Consider the following 24686-nt stretch of genomic DNA (forward strand, 5'->3'; position numbering starts at 1 on the left):
TCTCCAGGAACTAGCAGTATGGTCCCCAGCACATTGCCAAGCACTAATAATAGTAGCAAACAGGTGCCAGGTTCTTTGGGAGCACTTTGCATCTTTTGGTTTGTATGGCAGGTGCTCTAAGCACAACCACACTTTATTTTTTATTTTTTTTTTAAGATTTTATTTATTCATGAGAGACAGAGAGAGAGGCAGACACACAGGCAGAGGGAGAAGCAGGCTCCATGAAGGGAGCCCAACATAGGACTTGATCCCGGGACTCCAGGATCATGCCCTGAGCCAAAGACAGGCGCTCAACCGCTGAGCCACCAAGGGATCCCTCGACCACACTTTAGTAAAGAGAAATAGTCACACCTCTGGGAATTAACAGGGACTAAACTTGGACCTTCAGAAACCAGTCTGGGCTCTAAACCAGTGCTTTTCTTCTTAAAATTACTCTTATTTGTGATCCTTACAGACCAGCACCTTATCAGGCCTGCCTGGATGTCCTAGCAATTTCGAGTTTCTGTAAAAGTTTCTAAATGCTACCTGTTTGGGGCGCCTGGGTGGCTCAGCATGTTAAGCGTCTGACTCTTAATTTCGGGTCTGGTCACGATCTCGGGGTTGTGAGATGGAGCCCAGCGTCGGGCTTCATGGTCAGCTGGGAGCCTGCTTGAGATGCTTTCCCTCTCCCTCTGTCCCTCCCCTGCTTTCTCTAAAATTAAAAAAAAAAACAAACAAAACAAAAAAAAAAACACCCTAAATGCTACCTGCTTCCATCAATATGGAAGGACTGCTCTAAAGCTGTTCTTAATTGTTCCGTGCCTCAGTTTCCTTATTTGTAGGATAGGGGCAACGGTACGAGTACCAACCACACATACGGTGGTCAGCACTGAGTTAGACAATGCCCTTAGAGCTGGCACGGGCTGGCACCGTAGCTCCCAGGCCAGCCAGGCAGTCTGCTAATGTCAGGATCCTCATCCGCGATCTGCGGAGTGGGAATAAGCGCTGCCCACACAGGAGCTGCCCGTACAGATGCCAGGTCGGCTCCCAGCAGCCAGGATCCCGTGGCGTTGTGCCTGGGAGGGCTTTGTAAACGGCGGAGGGCTGTGCCTGCGTGAGCCGGCGTGTTCACTCCCCAGCCCGGCCTATCTTTCTGAGTCCCGGAAGAGCTTGTGTTCTGTCCTGCACTTGGCACCCAGACCTGGGGGCGTTGGGGGGAGGGGCTTGCTCTGAGCCAGGATGCTGCCCAGGCAGGCCTTGCTGCAATTCAGGGAGGAGGGTGACCCTTGCTCCCGGACCCATGCATGTGTCTGTGAGTGCTTCTTCATACCAGAAGCTTTGTGGACACTTTTGTTTCAGGGAATCGGGGCCAGCCCAGGGAGCATCTCCCCTTCACCTTGTGACCCATCAGGGCTGTGTTTGCTGATGGTTGGGTCATCCCAGCAATGAGAGACTGAGCAGGTGCCCAGGGATCCCAGAAATCAACTACATGCATGGGAAGAGTTGGGTTTTGTGATTTGTGTGGGAATTTGATCTTTGGAGCTGCCTTGACGGATTGTAAAGTTTCAGAAAAAAGGCGATGTCTGGCACCTACAAGGAGGGCTTCCGTGTCCTACCAGGCCAAGCCTTACCTGCCTCTCCAAGGGCTCTACTCTGGGTCCTGGGGCCCTAGGGACCCTCATGGCCTACAAGCACAGTGGTCGGGAACACCCATCCCCAGACAAGCCAGGGGCTCCTCTGTGGGCTGAGAACTAAGCTAGAACCTTCCATAAAGCCAAGTTTGTTTCAGCCTCTCTCCTCCGACAATTTGGCTACTTTTTCTCCTTCACAATAGCAGATGCTTTTTCCAAGTGGTCATGCTAATTCATGGGAGTGGTAAGAGCGTATTTTTAGTACTAATGAGTACATGCCAGATACTTTAGGGTCCTAGGTGATTCACATTGTGTGTGCACTTATATTGTAGCGGTGAGACCCAAAAAGCACCATTTACCAAATGCCAGCCTGCATGCCAGGTACTTTCTTATTTAAGATCTTTAAGAACTTATTTAATCTTCTCTACCATTCTGTGGGGTAGGCAGCTGGCATCCCCATTTTACAGTTGAGCAAATACTGAGGCTCCGAGCAATGAAGCAAGTCACCCAAGGCCATTCAGCCAGGCAGCAGTGAGACTGACTCCACATCCCACAGGATAGTGGGGAGGAAGCCCTCAAGTTGGACCACAGACGCCTCTGGTGAAGGCCAGATATTTGCTTGTTTTATAACTGTCACCTCTACTAAAGTCATTTTGGCCCTTGGGTCACAGCACCACATGCATTTGAATTTTTGCACCTGGGGATCCATGCTCTGGAGCTCACCGCTCTGCAGATGAGGCTTCAGGAGCCCGATTATCATCCTTTGTGATCTAGATTTTTTTTTTTCCAAGATTTATTTATTCATGAGAGACAGAGAGACAGAGAGGCAGAGACACAGGCAGAGGGAGAAGCAGGCTCCATGCAGGGAGCCTGACGTGGGACTTGATCCAGGGTCTCCAGGATCATGCCCTGGGCTGAAGGCAGCGGTAAACCGCTGAGCCACCCAGGCTGCCCTGTGATCTAGATTTAAGAGGAAACCAGATAGTGCACTGGGCAGAGCTAGCCTCTTGGGGCAACTTCTTCTGAGTCGGTGGATCCATCCCTGCCGCTAGGGACCTGCAGCCAAGGGCCTCTCCTGGCTCTGCCTTTCAGGATTCCCCCTACCTCTCCTCCAGCTTGTGGATAAGGCCCACCTTGGCCCACTACATTGGCTCCCGGGGCCAGACAGACCCAGCACTTCCCCCAGCTGGGATGCCCATCCCACCTTTCCTGCCAACCTCTTGCCTAAACTCTTATCTCACAGCTGCACTGTAGGTTCCCTCCACCCCCATGTACATTCCTCCCCGGCCACTGTGCAGAGTCCACAAGCGTGTATATGCACACTGGGCTCCCACCCCTCGAGTGGGTCCCGTCCATCTTGCTGCATGAAGGTGACTAAGAATGGATTTGCACATCACTCCTGCTTGCCTCTGATTATAGCCTGTGTGGACGGTGTGCATGTGTGATGTCTGCATGTGTAGACTGTCAGCCTAAATGTTGGGCCAGCTGTCCCTCCCCGCCCAGGAGATGCATGAAGGCTTTACGTGAATGAGAGGCATTTTTTACTCCTCTCCTGGCATAAATCCGTTCTCGAGTTGGGCGTGTGGGTGACTGCAAAATAAATGTTGATTATGGCATGGGCATCAGGAGGCAGCCATTTCGGAGGTTCTGCAGGGATGGAGGCCGTGGGGTGACTCACACTGGTGGCTGTGGGAGAGAAGGGGAGGGCTCTGTGCCCAGGACACCCTCCTCCCCCATGCTCGTCCCTCAGCACCTTCTCTGCCCACTGCTCTTCTGTTCTCTTTACATTCCCTCCTTCATCGTCTGCCTCCACCTCTTCTGCACCTCTGGGGTTGGAGGCTTCCTAGCCAGCCTCCCCTGTTTCTAGGCTTCCCCACCATTCCACCCGACCTCTGTGTACTCAGCACGAGGTCATGCTCACCCGGCTGGTGGGCTCGGTCAGATATCCTGATGGCCCTGGAAAGTGGGAACCATTGTCACCTGTCGCAGAAGAGACAGGCTCACACAAACCAACATGTAAGGGATGCAGCCGGCCCTATAGCCCACGCTCTGAGCCTCTATGGCCTCCTGAAGCTCCAATTGATAACGAAGAATGTTCCTGACCCCGTAAGCTGAAACAGAGGAGGGGAAAAAGCAACCAACGTTACTTTGTCCTTTTGTGGTAGCCCACACATTTAGGGCTTATTTCCTGTCTGCTATTTTGCCTTTCTGTTTCATGGTTCTTGGTCTTGTCTATCTAATCAAATTGTGAGGTCCCTGAGCATGGGGGAAGGGGAGGGTCTTTGGGTCCCACCAGGAGCCAGCAGGGGCCTGACCCAACAGAGTGGATGGCGATGGGGAGAAAATGAACAAATAGCTCCTAGACATCGAGTCCTTACTATGCTCCAGCCATGTTAGCAAATCTTATCTCCCCAATCTCCTTTTAAGCACAAGCATTTAAGTTAGACCCGAGAAGGAAACCCAAACTCCATGTTTCTCTGGTGACTTCAGGTGGGTCACCCTATGCCTCTGAGCCTTTGCTTCCTCCTCTGTGATATGGGATCTGTATCAGGATTCCATACTTTACATACATGATCTCATCAGGTACAAACCTAACCTGAAGGAAGAGTTTCAGGTCATGTCAAGGCCTTTCCATATCCCTACTCTATCCTACAGTTGGGGAAAGGGAGTCCCAGGGAGGTGGAGGAAATTGTTTCAGGTCACACAGCTCATAAGTGGCAGAGAGGGGGGTGCAGGCCAGGCCCTCCCCACTCTGTTCATCTGCAGAGCCAGGGGCTGTTCTTCCCTATCCTCCCATCTCTGTCTGCTGCTTCCTATGCCAGGCCTTGCATGCCAGGGATCCTGAGGTGCTCCAATAGCCTCTTGGGGGAGAAGCACAGCTGTTGTGTCATCGGCACCTCTGCAGGCTTAGCAGGCTGGGCTCTGTGCCCCGCTGCATTCTGTGGCCAGGCCCTGGCAGGTGCACCCGGTAAGGTGGGCCAGAAGCAACTCCAGCAGAGCTTTGAGTCCCGGAACTCGGGATCGATACCAGGACCGAGACCCTAGCCCAGCAGCTCCCACAGATGCTCACAAGCCTCTGGGGCTCCCAAAGATCCAGGGCCTCTTTCTTCTCCAGGTGACTTTTGTCTCAGATGAGAGTAACACCACTTTTCACCAGGCCATCTATTCCCTCTGTCACTTTGAGATGCCAGGGCCACAGTGATAATCGGCTTGCTTGTAGTTTCTGTGGTAAATCTCTTTGTTTCTTCTGTCATTTCTGATCACTGCAGATTAAACACAGAAATGTAGAAGGCAGGGTTGGAGGAGGAGCCAAGCCAGGGATTGACCTGACTCTCCCCTCCTGGGAACATAGGAAGAAGGGACATAAAAGAGGAAGAACATGATTATAATCCATTCAAAGCCCACCCTTACCTCTGACTGTGTGATTTGGACAAGTAACAGCTTTTCCAAGCCTCAGTTTGTCCATCTGGAAAATGAATCCCATCTTCATGGGATGGCCTGTATTATATGCCCTGTTTATCCCATAAGCTTGGTAAATGATGGCTGAAAAGGAAATTGGCTGACCACCTTATTTCTACCTTAAACTGTGGAGACACAGATCTGGTTAGGAGAGCATACACTTCCTTTTCTCAGAGACAATTTAGGATTATGGTAAAGAGTGAATCTTGAAGAATGGATGCATCCACCATCCTGTTTGGGGTGGGAGTGTACCTTGCCTGGTACATGGGGTATCCCCCTGTGTGCTGCAGTGTGGGGCAGTGTGCAGGTGGGCTTTCCCTGGGCTGCACCGAAGAGGAATCCTGGACCTGGCTTATCCCACACTCTAGGTCTTGCCCTTGCTTCATCCTGAGAGGGGTCTCTAGCATCTCCCCCAGCCCAGCCTCAGGAAAGCAGGGTGCAGCCCCCTGGCGTGCCTGCCCCTGGCGTGCCCTCACCGGGACACCTCCTTGCTATGCATTTTACCTCCTCCCTTTTGCAGGTGAGGTCAGTAGGGAGCCTGCCTGGTGGCGGGCAGGGGGCCCATCCTGGGTTTGTCTGCATCTGTGTCTCTAGGTTCCCTAGGAGCAAGGTGGCTGGGACCGAACCAGAGAAGCCAGGACTAGCGAAATGGGGGTTTCTTTTCCCTCCTTCCTTCCTTTTTCTTTTTTCTTAAGCAGGAGATAAATAAATGTCACCCTGAGATGACAAGAGAACATTGAAGGAGATAAAAGCACAGTAAAAGGGAGTGAGAGACCAGAAGCAAAGGACAGAGGGGTATTTGGACCATACCCTGCACGGAGGAGAGAGATGAAAGAGGAAAGAGGAGATGGGAGCACGGGACCCAGTGGCAGAGCAGAGGATGGGGTTGCCACGGAAACGGAAGGAGGGGAGGGATGGAGGGAGAGGAAGACAGGATGGAGAAGCTGAGGTCTCAGCAAGGGCGGGGCCTGGCGAGGAGGAAGGGAAGCCATGAGGGGCTCCTGCGGCTAGAACAGGCCCTGGCGGGTAAACTGAGGTCGGCAGGGGAGAAAGAGGCCATCAGGACCCTCGTCCCCACCCAGAGGGGTCCAGGATCTTGGGGAGACAGCAGGAGTCTGCTGCCCCCACCCTGCAGGGCCTCTCTCCAAGCCTCCGTTTCCAGAACTGGAACATGGAGATGGTCCCCCCAACCCCAGGAGCCTCGAAGTCGTGTGCGCTCCTCACGAGGCCTGACAAAGTTCAAGCCTGATAAATGGCCCTGTCATTGCTCCTTCCTCTGTGATTATCTTTGTCCCATGAACTTGGAAGCCCGAGACCTGTTTGTTTTTCCCTGTTACGTTAAGCTGGTGATCTTTGGGTCCAGCACAGGGTGATTGTTTGGAGCAGATGCGCTTCTTGCTTCTGGAATTGGAAGGAGGACATGGAGTTTTCTGGAAACATGAGGCCTCCTGCCCCTTCTCCTGGGAACAGGTAGTGGTCCTGATGCTCAAGCAGAGGAAGTCCAGGCCCAGGGGAGGAGGCTGGTTCCACTGGAGTGTTGTGTAGGTGCATTCCACCGGGAATGCCCTGGGGAGCGCGCTGACAAGCTCTCGGCCCTCTTCCTCTGTGCTGGAACTGGAGTGCCAGGCAACAAGCCAATAGTTAAATAAATCTATCGTTACAATTTTAATAAGGTCCAGGAAGGGACAGTATCAAATGTATTAACTTCCTAGAACTTGCGGGGTCTGACCTGATGGGGGCCACGGGGAGAGTCAGGGGAGGTTTCCTGAGGAAGGGCATTCTAGGCAGGGGGAACAGCACATGAAAGGGCTGTGTGCAGGCAGGTCTGTTAAAGATGAGAAAAGCCCATGTGTCTGGGGGGTGGTAAGTAAGAGAAGAAGCAGCATGCCGTGAAGCTGCCACACGAGCAGAGACCAACCACACAAGGTCTTCTAAGCCCTTGATGGGGTGATTGTACTTGGCTGCAGGGGAAGCGGCTGGGGCCCTGAAGGTCCCTGAAGGAGGGGGGGGCGGGGAGCCGGGACTGTTTTAGCATTTGAGGTCAGAGGGCCGTGAGGACGAACTCTTGAGAACTCAAGATGCTTTGTGCAGGTTGGTTGAATCCCTTGCTACCCCATCCCCTGGTGCCCACCCTGGAGGCCTCCAGACTCTGGAAGGCAGACACCCTTGTAGGGAGGCCCAAGTGTGGAGCGGCCACCACGTGTGACATGGTTGGACAGAAACGTGCTGGGAATCAAGAGCTCTCAGGTCCATCCCTGTTGTGGGGTGGGGGCTTGGGGCCTCGCTTCCCACATCTCTAAATGACAACATTAGACAGGAGAGTCCATAGAGTTCATCCTAGCCCTGCTGATGAAGACTCCAAAGCCAGCCAAAGTGGCCGGGGTGAAGGGTCTCCAGCAGGGCCACTGTCCCCCTGGTGGGAAAACCGAGCTTTCTTCCTTTGTGGTAAAGAAACAGATGCGTCTGCTCAGGGAGCCGGTGGGGCATCAGGTGGGAGCCATGGCCATGGCTCCTGTGTGTACCACCTGTGTGGGGCTGAGCTGTGTGGGGCAGCTGCCCATCAGGAGGAGAAGAAGGAGCCCACGTGGGGTGAGTTGTCACAGCTTCAGGAAGGCAGGGTACTCCTTTATAAATCCAGGACAAACATTATATGGTCTCATTCATTTGGGGAATATAAATAATAGTGAAAGGGAATAGAGGGGAAGGGAGAAGAAATGTGTGGGAAATATCAGAAAGGGAGACAGAACATGAGAGACTCCTAACTCTGGGAAACGAACTAGGGGTGAGGGAAGGGGAGGTGGGCGGGGGGTGGGGGTGACTGGGTGACGGGCACTGAGGGGGGGGCACTTGATGGGATGAGCACTGGGTGTTCTTCTGTATGTTGGCAAATTGAACACCAATAAAAAATAAATTTATTATTAAAAAAGAAAATCCAGTTACTTAACATACCATGCAATACTGGTTTCAGCTGTGTGGTATAGGGATTCACACTCCCGTGCATCGCCCGGTGCTCATCACAGGTGCCCTTCTTCATCCCCATCACCTGCTTACCCATCCCCCACCCATCTTCCCTCTGGTGCCAGTAGGGCATTCTCTACACTGAAGAGTCTGTTTCTTGGTGTGTGTGTGTGTGTGTGTCTCCCTTTGCTTCTTAAATTCCACATATTTAGTAAGGTAGAGTACTCTTAATTCACCTGCCAAGTCACCACAAGGGTGCTCATCAGATCTCACTAATCAATTTGGAGAATCAGGATCAGTGGGGGAGCTTTTGGAAAATAGGATGTCCAGGGGAGCCCAGCCGCCTCAGTCAGAAGAGCGTGCAACACTTGCTCTTGGGGTCATGAGTTTGACCCCACGATGGGTGTACAGATTACTCAAAATAAATAAATAAACTTAAGAAGAAAGAAAACAAGATGTTGAGGCCCCCATCCCCAGAGATTCCAGGCCCCGGGCCCTGGTACTCTTAATCAGATGATGCCTTTGGACTCTATGAAGCCAAAATGTCTGCCCTCTGAGTCTGAGAGGTCAGCCTCTCCCTATGGGGACTCCATCTTTTGTTTCCAGGGGTGTAGGGGACACCATGACCTCCCTGGAGGAAGGGACCTCACACAGTGGCTGCTCTATGGCAGCCAGGCCCACCTCAGCCCTCAGCTTGTAAAGCAGAGGTGTGGTTCCCAGGAGGGGTCTGGGTGCCTGAGTCCTGAGAGATCTAAAAGGGAAGGGCTTTCAGGACAGGCTTTGCTGTCACTGGCCTGCCTGGGAGAGTGTCACGGGTGGGAATAGCTCAGAGATCCTGGATCTGAGCCCCTGGGGACTCTGCCAGAGCAAGACAACCCCCCTCCCCGTGCAGCCTGGAGTCCACCCCTGTGGAGGAGGCAGGACTGTCCAGGGGTGAGGCAGAGAAGAGCAAAAGTGCCCGTGGAACTCTCGGGCAAGCATTTCCCCTGGGCCTCATTCATTCATTCATTCTACGTGCCTCAGTGACTCTTTCATCCCCCTTCCCTCGCCTGGTGTCTTTCTCCCGGACACTCCCCTGGGGGCCCTCTCTGTTCCCCTACAGTCACCATCCTCCGGGTGGGCCGTGTGGTGGTGAGAGGATCGTAAACATACAGTTATGAATCAGCGTGATTGTACAGAGTTCTCCAGAGAAACAGAACCAGTAGGATATATATATATACAGAGAGAGAGAGATTTATTTTAAGGAATTGGCTCACCCAATTGTGGGGGCTGGCAAGTCCGAAATCTGCAGGGCAAGCTGGCAAGCTGGCAACTTGGGCAGGATTTCTGCGATTCGGTCTTCAAGCAGAATCTCTTCTCTGAGAAACCTCAGTTGTTCTCTTAAGGCTTCAGCTGATTAGATGAGACCTGCTGGCATTAAGAAGGGCAATCTGCTTTACTTCAAGTCAGCTGGTGGTAGATGTGAATCACGTCCACAGGATAGTTAACGGCAACATCTAGATTAGCCTTTGAGCAAACAATGGGACCCTGGTCTAGCCAAGTCTACAGGAAAGCTAACCTGAGAGACTCAGGCTGCCAAAGAGGCCTTTGCAGTCTAAGGAATGCTTCCCTGGAGGCCGTGCCTGCACCGAATCAGTGCAGCGGAGGGCAGCCCTGGCACAGGAGTCAGCCTGTGCAGAGGCCCTGAGGTAGAGAACAGGTGTGTGTGTGTATGTGTGCATGCCCACACTGCAGAGAGGCAGGAAGGTTTGATGGGGGTCCGGTGGAGCCTGGCCGGGGACGGTGCTGAACAGCCCGCTAAGGCATGAGGACTTCATCCTCTAGCCATGTGGCTGAGGCTGGGCTTCGGAGCCACCGCCCATACTCTAGTCCTTGCTTCACCCTCACACTGTGTGACCTTGGACCAGTCCCCACCCCGGGCCTCCTTATGTGTAAAAAGAAGTGACTGGACACGGTGTACACGTACATCAGGCCCTCATGTGGTTTGTGGGTTGGTGGCCCAGCCATTCTGACTCCTGGGGGCGGGCTCAGCAAATCTGTCCATAGAGAAAAGGGGAAGCTGAGGGAGAGAGAGACTCACACACTTCCCCCTTGGCCACCGCGCCCCACCCCCACCTGCCCCCCCATCCAGTGAGGCCCAGGGCTGACACAAGTGAGACTATGGCAAGGAGCCCCGGCCTTTGCACAAGACTCCAGCTCTGGCTTTTGCTTCCTCTTCCTTTCTGGAGGGTTTACAGCCCCGGACCTAGCTGTGACGGCCTTTTCTCCTCCCCCGGCCCAGCTACCTGTCCCGCCCCACTCCAGACCCAGTTTCTCCGGACCCAAGGGCAGAGGGCCCAGACGCGTGCACACACTCGTGTGCACCACCCCCGCAGCAGTGCAGCTGGGACAGAAGCAGAAAAGGAAGCGGGAGCCACATTCCAGAGGGCGCGAATGCCAGACCCAGGCATGAGACCAGCCTCTGTTCTCTGTAGGGCCCTGAACCAGGCCTCAGCCCTGCCCCCAGTCGACCCCAGTGCTGCACCCCACCCCCCACCCCATCCTGGTGCTTCCACTGTTAACTGAGCTCACTCAGGGCAGCTCCTTGAGGACAGCAACTTTATTTTGCTGTCTATCCCAACGACCAAGACCAATACCCAGCACCTGCTGGGCCCCCCGGTACTGTGGCCGAGTCAGTGATTCGGTTGCAGGACTGGAGACTTAGCCTCTGAGCCACCTGGTGGTTCAAAGCCAAGGTGAAGGGACCAAGAGCTAAAACTGCCTTCCCAGCAGAAGCCTGGAGCACGGGGAAGCCTGTGTCCTGGCCCTGACACCTACTAGACCCTTGAGGGTAGTCATCACAATAAATGGATCACGGGGTGCCTGGTGACATTCCAAGGCTGGGCTGGCAGGAGCCCCAGGGCATTCCTATGTTGCCAGTTGATTTTTTAAGAAGGTGTCCTGGTCAAAAAATAACATGATGGCCACTCCCTTCCCAGTGGCCCCAAGCCACACCAGGCCTCCAGGGCCTTCCATCTGAGCTCTGCCCATTCATCTGCTTTCCAAGGACACCGGCCACCCCGAGCTCCTCAGCCCTCTCCTGCTCTCAGATCCGTGGAGGGGCTCCCACTGATGGGAAAGGGACCTATAGAGCAGTGTGGGGTGAGCAGAGATGCTGCTGCATCTTGCAGAGGGGACCCCAGGTGACAGGCAGGTAGGCCAAGGATTAACCTGCCCTCAAGGTTCCAAGAAGCCACTTGTACCCTTTTTACAGATAGGAAATGAAGACCGTGTGTGGTCAGGTGACTAGTCCAGGGTCACACAGCAAGTCACCTATTAATGCATGTGGTAAGAGTGTCTGTTTACAGGAACCCTTAGAGTGTAGCAGGAGATAGAGTGACAGCGCTCTGGAGGGCAGGGTCCCTGTCTGGGTGGGGAAGGCCTCCGCTGGGCCTCAGACACTGAGGCTTGGGGCTCTCCCCAGGGGGCTGGCCTGGGTGATGCTGGGCCCTGGGGAATAGGACTGCTCCTCCTTCCCTCTCCTTCCTCTGCTTTTATTTCTCGGCCTCCACAGCTTCTCTCTCCCTCCCTTCCTCCCTCCTCCCAGGCCCCACCCGCCCCTCCCATGGCTTCTTTTCCCCCAACTCCCAGTCCCAGACTTTAAGCTACAATCAGACAGCTGTTCTATCTTCTGTTTTCCTGCCTTTGCCATGTCCTTTCTCTCCACCCTGGGAACCAAGGAGAAGAGAGCCATCCTGCCCAGATGGATGCCCCTCACCTCCTAGCGAGGCTGCAGAGAGCCCAGGAAGGTCTGAGCTTCCTTTCTATGGGACCCTGAGGCCCAGCACAAGTGGTGGGGGGGAAGGCCTTGCCTAAGAGGGGAGGCACCTCAGGGGAGCCCCAGGCCAATGGCAGCAGGAGCCTTGAGGAGGGAGTGCCGGGTACACAGCTGGTGCACACCTGGCCGGCTCTCCTGCCCTGGGCAGCCTCAAGCTAGGGTGTAAAACAAGGGCTGTAGCCTGTGTGTGTGTGTGTGTGTGTGTGTGTGTGTGTGTGTGTGTTGCAGGGGTGAGGGGCTCCAAAAAGATGACCTAGGAGGAGGAAAAATAGTGACACTGGGTTGCAGAGTCCCTGCCTTCCCTCCACTTGTTTCTGTGTATGGTAGACGGAAGACGCATGCAAAATACAAGTAAATTAGATTCCCTCTGTCTTCTTTCTCTAGGCCTCTGTCTCAACAAACAGAGACCCTCTGAAACACACGCACACATGCACGCACAGCCAGCCTGGCCACCACACTGAATGAACATGCACTTATAGAGGCAGATATGTGTTCTGCTCAGGCAAGTAAGTGTTCTCCAGTTCTCAGGAAGAGCAGCGGTCTGACTGGCCAGGCTTCCAGCTGCTGCTGGGTAGAGACCCATGGAGGGGACCCCGGACCAGCCGGACAGGGATGGCTCAGGCTTCCCCGTTGCAGGTTGCCTGGAACTCATGAGCACCTACTGGGCTCCTCGGGACCTGGGGACCACAGGGCAGCACCTGGGAGCTGATACCAGGCTCAGAGTCTTGACATGACTACCGGAGCTGTGCAATGGAGCAGAGCCAGAGGCATGGGCCCAGATGGGGCCTGGCTGTGGGCCCACAGGCCTGGGTATAGACCCAGCTCTGCCCTGACAGGGTCCTCCTCAAGCATGTGACTCAGACCCTGGATTCCTGGGCTGTGAAGTGGGGTGCATCCTACCCGCACCCTCCCATGGGTTGTTTTTACAATTACATGGCTCACCTGGGACCTTGTGAGCACCGGTAATAGGAAGCTAGCCCTTCTGTCCAGATTTGTGGTTAGTTGTTGGCACCTCTGTGTCCTACCGCACTTGGGCACAAACCTCTCATGAACAAGAACCCCGGGCAGGTCCCCTTTTACATTCCTATTACAGAAACATTGATGCCAAAGTCAAAACTGCCTGCCTGCTCCCACAGGAAGGGGATGCCTGCCTGGCCAAGGGCTGGCGCCATCATTAGCAGGGATGGTAAAGTGTATGATGACCCGCCACACAGGGGACTACACCAGACCTGCCCCTGGGTTCCCACGGCTCCTCTGCTGCCAGAGTGATAATTTCTTTGCTCCCATTCCCTTGACAGAGCCAGGAGGAGAGGGTGCCAACTTTGGGGCGGAGGAGACAAGGGACAGAGAGGAAATATTTACACTGACGTCCTCATCTTTTCTCACCACCCCACGAGTAGGCCCTGCTCCCCTTCCACACAGATGAAGAAACAGGCCTGGGACACTATGGGATGTACCTGAGCAAGAAATGGCCAAAATCTGGTTTTGAACATACCCAGGGCCACGTCCCAGCATAGGCTCTGCCGCCGCTGGGGATAAGTTGCTCCCTCTCTGGCCCTGACTTCAGCGAAGTCCAGAAAAAGCGCTGAGCTTGTTGTTTGCTCAAACCCACAGCCGGAGTGAGGGCTGCGTCCGGGTGCTGTGTCAGACTGGCGGCCGAGAGCGGGGGAATGATGCTGCCCCATGGCGTGGCCGTGGCAGGCACAGCAGTCTCCTCTGAAGACTCTGTGAGGACAGGGACCCTGCCTCCTGTACTCACAGCTCCAGGCGCAGGGCCTGACCTGGAGCAGGGACGTAGTAGCAAGCATTTGTTGTGCAGAGAAATGAATGAGTTCTCATCCCAGAAGCACCCCAACCTTTGCTGAATTGGGGGCCCCGGGATGGAGACCTCTCTAGGCTCTGTGGCCCTCGTCAGAAAAATCTGACCAGGAAAATCTGATCTTTATTTGCCCAGAGATCTGCGCAAAGAAGTTGATTGTTTCCATTTGGTGAGGGCTTTATAATTAACGAATCGCCGTCACCTAGTATGACCTCGTAGCTCTGGCCATCCTTCCCTGTGTAGGTAGGTGCCTCCATCCCGTGGGTAGGTAGATGGAGAAACTGAGGTGCAGACGGGACCTTTCTTAGTGCGTTGTCAGTGACAGAGCTTGGACTTGGGCCCAGGCTGCCTGACCCCCCACTGGGGGGCTCTTACCAACAGGGACATGAGGGGTGCTGAAGGAGGTTGACCCCCTCCACCCTGTTCCAGATGGACCCTGGACCCAGGTCGCTTCCATTCCACCTGACCCTCCCACAAGAGCCTTACCTCCAGATTAATAGTTTAGTCTTTAGTGTCCGTCTCAAGGAAGCTAAATTCCTTCTGGGGTGTTTTATTTTTAGCCGGCTTCAGGAAGGGGAAGCTCCCCTGGCCTGTGGGAGGAGGAAGACACGAGGCCTGAGGGCCGGGAGCCGGTTTCCTGAGGAAGGGCCGCAGCTCACCATGCACGCTTGACCCTGACCCTGATCCTGGGACAGAGCAGAGCAGGCAAGGTGGCCCCAGACACCCCAGTAATGTCTTTCCCCCACCCCTGGAGCTCTTCTGCTGTGCCTGCACTGAGCAGGGGTGGGCCTTAAAACCCTGACAAGTATCCCAGGCCAGGCAGAAGGGCCACTCACATCTGGGGCACATACCAGTCCTGGGGAGGCCCGGAGGCCCAGAGAGGGTGCCAGGGCCTGGGGGAGGGGGAGGCCCAAGGAGTCCCAGGAACAGGTGGAATTTGAGGGAAGCCTGGCAGGGTGGTGAGAGGAGCTGGGACTCAGCGGGGCGGGGGAGGGGGGGGACCCACCGGCAAAGGCTGGCTGCTCAGGCTGCGCCCCTGGGAAGGCAGGGAGGGGGCCAGTGTGCTGGGGCTCAGACCTGAGGTTTGGACCCAGACAGTGGGTGCTTCGGCTTTTTCAGAACCCTTTAGGCCAGAGGAGCGTGCCTGTGAACCTGGCATTCATTTCAGACAGTTCTCTCAAACGTGTTGGCCAGCACAGGCCCTTCTATCACACCACATCTTCTTACCTGGAATTCCAGTGTACAAATCAGATGAAAGCTGTATTTTTAATTGGCATAAATTTAGATATCTAAATGTATGATACTTAGCGAATCCAGAACAATCACCTGTTGTGATAGACACAGTCGTGTAGCATAAGCCTTAATAGATAGGTGGTAGCCACTGAGATCGACCTTGGCACCTAATTTATCTTTGTGTGTTGTTTTGGTTTTGCCAATTTATTGCCATTTATATAATATAAAATATATTTTTTATTTTATCCCCACCTCAGCTCCCCCTCCTGGCAATATGTGTGTGTGTATGTATATATATATATATATTTTTTTTTTTTAAGATTTTATTTGAGAGTGCATATGCATGTGTGTGCACAAGCAGTGGGAAGGGCAGAAGCAAGAGTAGACTCCCCTCTGAGCAGGGAGCCAGACAAATGGGAGTTGGGGGGCTTGATCCCAGGACTCTGGGATCATGACCTCAGCCAAAGGTTTAACTGAGTCACCCAAACACCCCAATATATATATATATATATATATATATATATATTTTTTTTTTTTTTTTAAACCAAACCCCTCCCTCATATGGTCAAGCCATCACAAATGGTGGCGGTTGTTTAACACCTCACTGTATGGCCTCCAGGCCTATGCAAAGTTAATTACCTTGGGAACAAAGCCAGTAGAGCTACAGAATGTGCTGGAGCGAGGTGTATATTGCATTTGAGTAGATGGGTTCCCTAAAATCAATTTTTAAAAGAGAAGAATCTTTTATTTTTTTGTAATTTTTTTAAAGATTTTTTTTATTTATTCATGAGAGACAGAGACAGAGACATAAGCAGAGGGAGAAGCAGGCTCCCTGCCCAATGTAGGACTCGATTCCAGGACCCTGGGATCACAACCTGAGCCAAAGGCAGCCGTTCAACCGCTGAGTCACGCAGGTGCCCCTAGTTTTTGCAATTTTAAATCAGCTTTTTTTTCTTAAAGATTTATTTATTTATTCATGAGAGGCACACAGAGAGAGAGAGAGAGGCAAAGACATAGGCAGAGGGAGAAGCAGGTTCCCCACAGGGAGCCCGATGGGAACTTGATCCCGGAACCCAGGATCACGCCCTGAGCCAAAGGCAATGCTCACCGACTGAGCCCCTCAGGCGTCCCTTAAATCAGCTTTTTGAAGACCCCTTGCAGGACATGATGAGGGGCATAGTGTGAGAACCGCTGTGGAAATTCAACCTTCCTGTTGCAGGTGGGAAGACTCAGGCCAGCAAGGGGGCAGGGCTCATCTGATATCCCCCAGGGCGATGGAGAAGATGGGCAGCTACGCAGAGGGCGTCGTCGATCCCCGTAATGACAAGTGCGTCCTGTTGCCCAGGCAGGAGGAGAAAGACACCCAGGGACACATGCCCCCAGAACCAGCCGAGCCCCTGCTGAATGTGTGTGTCTGTCTGTCATGTGTGCAGCGCGGAGCCGGCAGTACTGATGTTCCCTTTCCCTCCCGCAGCGATGCCCTCCTAGCCGGCCGCCACGGGATGGAGGGCTTCATGGACTCAGGGACACAGACGGATGCCGTGGTGGTGCTGTCCTTGGCTCAGGCCGCCGTGCTGGGCCTGGTCTCGGAAAATGAGCTCTTTGGAGCCACCATAAGCGCCGAAGCCTTCTACCCGGACCTGGGGCCCGAGCTGTCGGCGACGGCCATCGGGGAGCCCGGGCCTCCGGGACCTGACGTCTACCAGCTGGCCTGCAACGGGAGGGCCCTGGAGGAGCCAGCAGAAGAGGAGGTGCTTGAGGTAGAGGCAGCCTTCGAGAAGCACACCCGGCGGAAGACACGGCCACCTGTGCGGCTGGTGCCCAAGGTCAAGTTTGAGAAGGTGGAAGAGGAGGAAGAACAGGAGGTCTACGAGGTGTCCGTGCCCGGGGACGACAAGGATGCGGGCCCCGCAGAGGCCCCCGCCGAGGTGGCCAGTGGCGGCTGCGAGGCCCTGGTGCAGAGCAGCGCCGTCAAGATGATCGACCTCAGCGCCTTCAGCCGCAAGCCCCGGACGCTGCGGCACCTGCCCCGAGCCCCGAGGCCGGAGCTGGACACGGCACCCTATGACCCCCACTTCCCTGACCCGGCCCGGGATGGCTTCCCCGAGCCCGGTGTGGCGCTGCCCGGGCCGGAGGCCTTGCCCCCCGAGTGTGGCTTTGAGCCGCCCCACCTGGCCCCCCTGAGTGATCCCGAGGCCCCCACCATGGAGTCCCCAGAGCCGGTGAAGCCAGAGCAGGGCTTCGTGTGGCAGGAGGCAGGAGAGTTCGAGGCCGACTCGGCGGGCTCAACGGTGGAGCGCCACAAGAAGGCCCAGCTGGACCGGCTGGACATCAACGTGCAGATCGACGACTCGTACCTGGTGGAGGCGGGCGACCGCCAGAAGCGCTGGCAGTGCCGCATGTGTGAGAAGTCTTACACGTCCAAGTACAACCTGGTGACGCACATCCTCGGTCACAACGGCATCAAGCCGCACTCGTGCCCGCACTGCAGCAAGCTCTTCAAGCAGCCCAGCCACCTGCAGACACACCTGCTGACGCACCAGGGCACCCGGCCCCACAAATGCCAGGTGTGCCAGAAGGCCTTCACGCAGACCAGCCACCTCAAGCGCCACATGCTGCTGCACTCTGAGGTCAAGCCCTACAGCTGCCACTTCTGCGGCCGCGGCTTCGCCTACCCCAGCGAGCTCAAGGCCCACGAAGTGAAGCACGAGAGCGGCCGCTGCCATGTCTGTGTCGAGTGCGGCCTGGACTTCTCCACCCTGACCCAGCTCAAGCGCCACCTGGCCTCTCACCAGGGCCCCACCCTCTACCAGTGCCTCGAGTGCGACAAGTCCTTCCACTACCGCAGCCAGCTGCAGAACCACATGCTCAAGCACCAGAACGTGCGCCCGTTCGTGTGCACGGAGTGTGGCATGGAGTTCAGTCAGATCCACCACCTCAAGCAGCACTCCCTCACCCACAAGGTAGGGCTGCCTGCCGCTCTCCCTGCCTCCTTCCCTGGGGGGCACCACCCCCAGGGGCCTCTCTTCCTGCAGGTCCTTCATCCAGTGCTTCCCCAAGTACCGCTGGAGATCATTAGGAGGGCAGTGTAGATGAACATGGGACACAGATGAACATTTCTTATGTTTATAGTTCCATATTCATTCGGAGGAGTAATAGAAAAAAATACAATCAAATTTAGGGGACTTTATGATTTTTTTTAAAGATTTTATTTATTTATTCATGAGAGATACGGGGGGGTAGGGCAGAGACACAGGCAGAGGGAGAAGCAGGCTCCATGCAGGGAGCCTGACATGGGACTCAATCTTGAGCCTCCAGGATCATACCCTGGGCTGAAGGCGGTGCTAAACCGCTGAGCCACCCAGGCTGCCCTTTTTATGATTTTTTTAAAAGGTTTTATTTATTCTTTTGAGAATGAGAGAGACAGAGCATGCGCATGTGCACACAAGCAGAGGGGGAGGGAGAAGCAGACTCCCCGCTGAGCAGGGAGCCCAACGTGGGGCTCTATCCTAGAACCTTGGGATCATGACTTGATCTGAAGGCAGATACTTGGCTGACTAAGCCACCCAGGTGCCCTGAAATTAGGGGTTTTGGTTTTTTTTTTTTTTTTTTTAAGTAAAACTTATTTTTTTAAAAGTTTGTGACTGAAATGTTGGAGGAACCCCTGCAGGACCCAGGGAACCCAGTTGGGTAATCACTGAAGCACTCTGCCTTCCAGGGAGAGTGGAGGCCAAGAGGCCACAGGGCAGTGGACAAGATAGTCAGAAGTAGAGCGGATTTCCTCTGCTCCTTGTTATTACAGAACTGTATCAGAACCTGTGACTTCCCTTTAGGAAAAAGCTAAATATATTTCATTTTAAAGGGGAACAGATATAAGGAAAAATATCTGTTATGGAAAAGTGCAATATGACTAACCTAGGCAGAGCGGTTTGTAGGGATGGAAGATGGAACGTGATGTCCTTGTCCACAATGTCCCTTGGCTACCACTCTGGCCCACTGTCACCGACCGTCCTCTCCCTCCCTTCAGGCCACTGACCACCCTGCCTTCCAGCCACTGTCACCCCCTCCCAGAGGCCCTGCTGTCCAGGCAGATAAGATGAGGCCTCTGGGGTCCCACAGCCTAAGTCTGGTACTGAGCCTGCCCCATCATTTCCACTCCAAATCCAACCAACTTCACGCTCTGAAGCTCAATGTGCACAGAGTTCCCTCTTTCCCTAATGGCAGCCATAGGGACACATTGCATCCAACCTTTGTCCTCACCTCTCACAGTGGAAACAGCAGTACATGGGGAGAGCAGTAGCCAGGCCAAGAATCCAGCCTTCCCCACCCTGGGAACGTTTTCTGCTAGAGCAGAGATGATTAGTAGGCTTTATTGCAGTCAGTTGGTATAGCTGCCCAGAACGTGATGTTAAGAAGGATTCTGAAGCGGATGAGCTCAGCCATAAAAGCAGACTGTGCATCAAGTGAAACCAGATGACTGCTTGACCGTGCATCTGCAGGGGAGAGAGTGGGAGTGATAAGCACATGTGCCCATTATGTGCCATTTTTCTCCCCTACTAAAAATCCCCACGATCTGCAAAGTGTTAAGAGAGAAATAATATCTCGAAGAAAAACTGAAAACAAAAAGGCTGATAAAATTGAAAATATCCCTGTCATCAGCCTCCATTTGCACAATGCGTACATCATACACTTAGAGACCAAGTGCCCCAAGGCAAGGCCCCCTGGTGGTCAGACACCTCCTCAGTGTGACAGGCCAGCATTTGAGCCCCTTTTTGCTCAAAGAAACAGACCCAGGCACCGGTTGCTTATACTAAGAAACTTTGTGCCGAATAAGCAGTTGGGACAGCTGCTGCGACCACACATAGAGTCTGACCCATCTGTCCCTCTGGGGGTCTCCTAGATTACTGCCTCAGCAACGAGGTCAGCTCCCAACTATTGTCTTAACTTTCCTCCCCAGACAATACACCAGCCCCCCTGTGCTTACCACACCCTTTCCTGCTCTGGGGTCACCTCTAGACAGTGGAAGAACATATTGACAGTCAAACCGGAGGGTTTTCCACTGGAATCATTGTCTCCTAGGGCCAAGTGTCCCAGACTTTTTCAGTGAGAAGAATCACTGGAGGGTCCTGTTGAGAATAAACATTCCTGGGCTCACTGGCCCAGAATCGCCAGGGAGGACTCTCCCGAGATGCTGGGTGTGCAACACGGTGGTTCTTATTACCAGGGAAGCTTGGAATAGCCTCAAGGGGTCAAGTGGATAGGCTCCAGAGGTTTGAGAACTCTTGTGTTCAAGATCCAAATGTCACTTTTCCTGGAGTGTCTATACTTTTTGTCATACTCTCAAAAGGGTCAGTGAACCAGAAGGACCACAACACTGAGGGGAAAATGCATACACATGCCCTTGACCTGAGCACAGCAGCCAGGCTACAACTGTCTTCTTGGCCACAGATCCCTGGTGCCTGTGTGATGCTAGTTGTCACAGATGCCCAGTAAATGGTTGCTGGACAAATGAATGAATGAACATGAATTGGCCTTGGTGTGCTGGTACAAACCTAGAAGTACAGGTGGGCAAGAGACAGGTGTGTAGGAACAATAAGGCTCAGCCAGTCTCTGCCTGTTACTGGAAGGCTTCCTGGAGTAAGTGGCCCTGGCCTGACATTCTCCCGGTGGCTTTCAACAAGTTGTTCCCATCCAGAACACCCCCAAGAAGTCGCTTTCCAGAAGCTGTGCATATACCCAGACACCGTGCCCTATACACACACACACACTCACACTCACACTTCCAGAGGTTGTGCCCATCCCGTAGCCTGACTATCACACCTTCTCCCCACCACCACCCCCTGCCAGGGCGTGAAGGAGTTCAAGTGCGAGGTGTGCGGTCGGGAGTTCACCCTGCAGGCAAACATGAAGCGGCACATGCTGATCCATACCAGCGTCCGGCCCTACCAGTGCCACATCTGCTTCAAGACCTTCGTCCAGAAGCAAACCCTCAAGACCCACATGATTGTACACTCACCTGTGAAGCCATTCAAATGCAAGGTACCAGGCTGTTGGGGCCCCAAAGCAGGACGTCCCCATGGGTGGCCCAGAGTCAGCACTACCTCAGATCCTGCCTGGCCAGTGCCAGCAAGGGACCCAGGTTTGGGTGAAAATGCCTGGGCTTGAGGGGGTCGCTGTGGGCAGTGGTGTTCAGAGGTGGTATTGCTTTGGGAGTTGGGGAAGGGGTGAGGGTCTCCGGAGGGAGAAAGCCCAGGGGTAGGACTCTGTGGTGGAAGAGCCCAGCCCTGGGGTTCTAGAAACTCCTGATCAGGGAGACCAAAATGAGCAGCTTGGTTCTCCAGCTCTCAGGCCTTTAGGGTCCCATAGGAGGGGACAGAGTGAGTGCTGTCCAGAATGAATGGGATTCCAGCCCCACCAGGGGCTCTGGGAGGGCGGGCAGGCTCCAGGGTCTCCTGACGCCAAGTTGGTGTGTTTCAGGTGTGTGGGAAGTCCTTCAACCGCATGTACAACCTGCTGGGTCACATGCATCTGCACGCGGGCAGCAAGCCCTTCAAGTGCCCCTACTGCTCCAGCAAGTTCAACCTCAAAGGCAACCTGAGCCGACACATGAAGGTCAAACATGGTGTCATGGACATCGGCCTGGACAGCCAAGGTGGGTGAGCCCCACACAGTGGGCAGCACACCTGGGAGCCCCCTGTCCCATCAGGGACATTGGGGAGGCCGGCCAGGCCTGGGATCTCACTGGGAGGGGCCCCAGCTGAGAGAGCAGGTCCCTGTGAGGGTTGTCCTGGTGATAAGAATGGGGTATTGACATATTCTATAAAGGACTTCAGCATGCTCATGATCATAAAGAAATACACTAAGTGATATTGATCCCATGCTGTGTGTCAGGCCTTTAGTAACTTACCTGATCCTCACAGTGAAGTTGGCTCTACTAATTATCCTCATCTTACAGATGTGGAAACTGAAGGACAGAGAAGTTAGGTAATGCTTGGAAGGTCACAACACGGCGGGGGCGGCACGGGGGCAGGGGACACAGACATTTTTATGACTATGACAATGACATTGAAGATTTATGGTTGGCTGGGACTGAAAGGATCAAAAGGGAAAAGGAGCAGCTGGAGAGATGAAGGAAACCGGGTGAGATCCTAATTCCAGCTATACCATGGGAAGGTCTGTGGGCATCTGGGAGGAGCTCTGAGCTTCCCAGCAGCCAAGGCAAAAAGCTTAATGTGATCCGTCACACTCTTCACGGTCCATAGCAGTTCCATAGGCTGGTGTTGTAACGTCCTGAAGTGTGAGTGACAGCCTGTCCCCTCCACGCTCATCAGACATGGAAGACTATTAGTCTCTGTGGCATATTGAGGGGAGGAGGGACTTTAGAGATTCTACTGGAAGAAAAAGCTGATGGCACGTCAGGAAGTCTCCCTGTATGGTCTGGAGCTATTTGACTAGTGTCAAAGAACTTGCTGGAAATGCAAATAGACAAAAACCCTATAGACAAAGCAGCAAGGAACATGCCTTGACAATATGGGTAAGTTGACTTGCCTGGATGACATTACTCACTAGCCATCAATCAGATGTTGGGGGATGACTGCAGGAACCCTGATTTGGTTTTGCAGCAGCTAACCAGTGAATGGCCTGGGTTTTCTGGCAGAAAGGACTGTCAATCAGTTTTCTAGTCTTGTGAGCAAGGATGCAACCCCATTGGCTGCATATAGGCGCTCTCTGTAGCCCTTCCAAACTCAAAATGTGCTATGGAACCAACAGTATCAGCATCACCTGGGATCTTGTTAGAACAGCATACTCAGTCCTACCCTAGACCTCCTGAGTCAGAGTCTGCATTTCAAGAAAGATCCCAGGGCGATCAGTTTGCACAGTAGAGTTTTAGAGGCAATGGCACTAGAGTGGTGGTTTCAAACTTTGGTATGCATTAGAATCACCTGGAAGTTTGTTAAAAGCAATGGTGAGGCTCCACCCCTGGAGCAGCTGAATCTGTAGGTCTGGGGTAGAGTTGCAGAATTTGCATTTACAGCAAGTTCTCAGGGGATGACAAAGCTGCTGATGAGGGACCTCACTTTGAGAACCTTTGATCTGGACTCTAAAGGTCTGGTTCTCCAACTTGGCTGCACATCGGAAGCACCTGGGGAATTTTTAAAATGCTGATGCCCGAGTCTCAACCCCAGAGATTCAAATGTAATTGATCTGGCATGTGGTCTAGGATCAGCACTTTAAAGCACTTTAGATAATTCTATGTGCAGTAGAGTTTGAGAGCCACTGCTCCAGCAGACCTGCCTGTACCTAGCCCACCAGGAGGGACCAGAACAGAACTTGTCCTTTTGGAAACAGCTGTCCTGCACACCTTGCTTCCAAGGGGTGGTTAAGGCACCAGCTCTTTCTGTCTGAGGTCAGGAACCAGGCATACACATGACTGCTTTCTTCCTGACTGTGCCAGATGACGGACAGTAAAGTAGTGATGGGCACTGGATGGCTGGGACCCAAGCCAACCTGCCTCACGTATAACCTTGGTCTGAAAGCCTAGGCTTCACACTTGTGTAGGAGGAAGGCAGTGTACGTTCTAGATGGAACCATCTAGTAAACTGGAACTATGATTTGGGAGGTGGATCAATGTCCTTGTCAAAAATGGTACACTATTAGCTTGTCTTTCATCCTTTAGTTAACTGTGTCATGTGAAGGTATGGCACAAGGATTTCAGGAAGAAACAGCCTAGTGTCTTTAAGATTTGGAACAGCTGGCCTTGTTTTATAAAGTCAGGAAGACTCATAGTGTGTCAGATGCTCTGGGCACAAGTAGTAGACCACCTCCCCACCCCCTCACCCCACCCCCAACACTTGGGCTGGCTGAAACAATAATGAAATAGATTAAGAAAGGGCTTGAAATCCAGGCCATCTTCAGAGTTGCCTGATTCAGCCCCCCAACAATGTCAGCGGGGTGAGGCTCCCTCCATTTGTTCACAGCATTAGCTCTGATTTTCCTCATGGTCACAAGATGGCTGCCAGCACTCTTCAGGGCAGTGTGCTTGCTTGTGCACAACCAGTGGGAGAGTAAGCCTATTCCCTTTGCTCTGTAAAACCAATGAGAATTGTGTAAATTCAAAGAATTCAGAAGCAGGCCCCTCCTCAGGATTCAGAGGCCTGAATTCATTCCTGAACCTCTGGTTGGCAAGGGCCGGAATTACCCCTAGACCGTTGGCTCTCAACTGGGGGTGAGTTTGCCCCCTGGGGATGTCTAGCCAAGTCTAGAGACATTTTTGATTGTTGCACCTGGGGTGATGCTACTGGCATCTTGCTGGTAAAGCCCCGGGATACTGCTAGCCATCCCATCATGCGCATCCTACAGTACCCCCCACAACAAAGAATTATGGCCCAAATGTTAATAGTCCCAAAACCCTGCCTTAAGTTTATTAGGGCTACCCCCCCCCCCACTGGGGTCTGCTTCTCCTCAAAACACATCACTCACTTGTCCTAGGTGGGGCTCAATCCTTGCCAGCCAGCTTCCCAGGGTCCCCAGATCATACCCTGGGCTTCCCTCCATGTAACAGAAGGTGGCCTCAGGCCTCCTCTGTGGAGCTTTCCAACTGGCTTTTGTTCAGATACTTAAGCACTTTATAGTAATATTTCAAATTAATAAAATTACAAGAGGCTTCCTAGAGGTTTTGCCTTGTGCATCTATGTTAACCTACCTTGAGGACACCTGGGTGGTTCAGCGTTTGAGCATCTGCCTTTGGCTCAGGGCGTGATCCCTGTCCCTGGATGGAGTCCCACATCGG

General features: G+C 53.6%; 1 protein-coding gene and 1 long non-coding RNA gene across 5 annotated transcripts in view; one reads left to right on the forward strand and one right to left on the reverse strand.

The window, feature by feature from the left end:
- The window catches only part of ZNF710 (zinc finger protein 710), a 66507-nt gene that overhangs the window by 37855 nt on the left and 3966 nt on the right, over window positions 1-24686 (forward strand). For 2 of the 3 annotated variants that reach the window (XM_072800073.1, XM_072800079.1), the window contains exons 2-4: window positions 16371-17859; window positions 20744-20935; window positions 21374-21548. In XM_072800073.1, the coding sequence (XP_072656174.1) occupies window positions 16399-17859; window positions 20744-20935; window positions 21374-21548 (1828 nt within the window). In that variant the 5' untranslated portion in view covers window positions 16371-16398. Of the gene's footprint in view, window positions 1-16100; window positions 16224-16370; window positions 17860-20743; window positions 20936-21373; window positions 21549-24686 lie in introns of those variants that run through there. The other variant, XM_072800066.1, reaches the window with a different exon arrangement.
- Window positions 139-14284, reverse strand: LOC140618148 (uncharacterized). 2 transcript variants are annotated; one of them, XR_012018355.1, is made up of 3 exons: window positions 14150-14284; window positions 9284-9437; window positions 139-4873 (listed from the first exon to the last, which is right to left on the reverse strand). It is a non-coding gene; the product is annotated as an uncharacterized lncRNA (long non-coding RNA). The 2 variants fall into 2 exon arrangements; XR_012018354.1 differs by lacking the exon at window positions 14150-14284 and having other exon boundaries at window positions 9284-9942.

This window comes from Canis lupus, chromosome 2 (genome assembly GCF_048164855.1).
Source record: "Canis lupus baileyi chromosome 2, mCanLup2.hap1, whole genome shotgun sequence".
In the NCBI taxonomy this organism is placed as follows: Eukaryota; Metazoa; Chordata; class Mammalia; order Carnivora; family Canidae; genus Canis; species Canis lupus.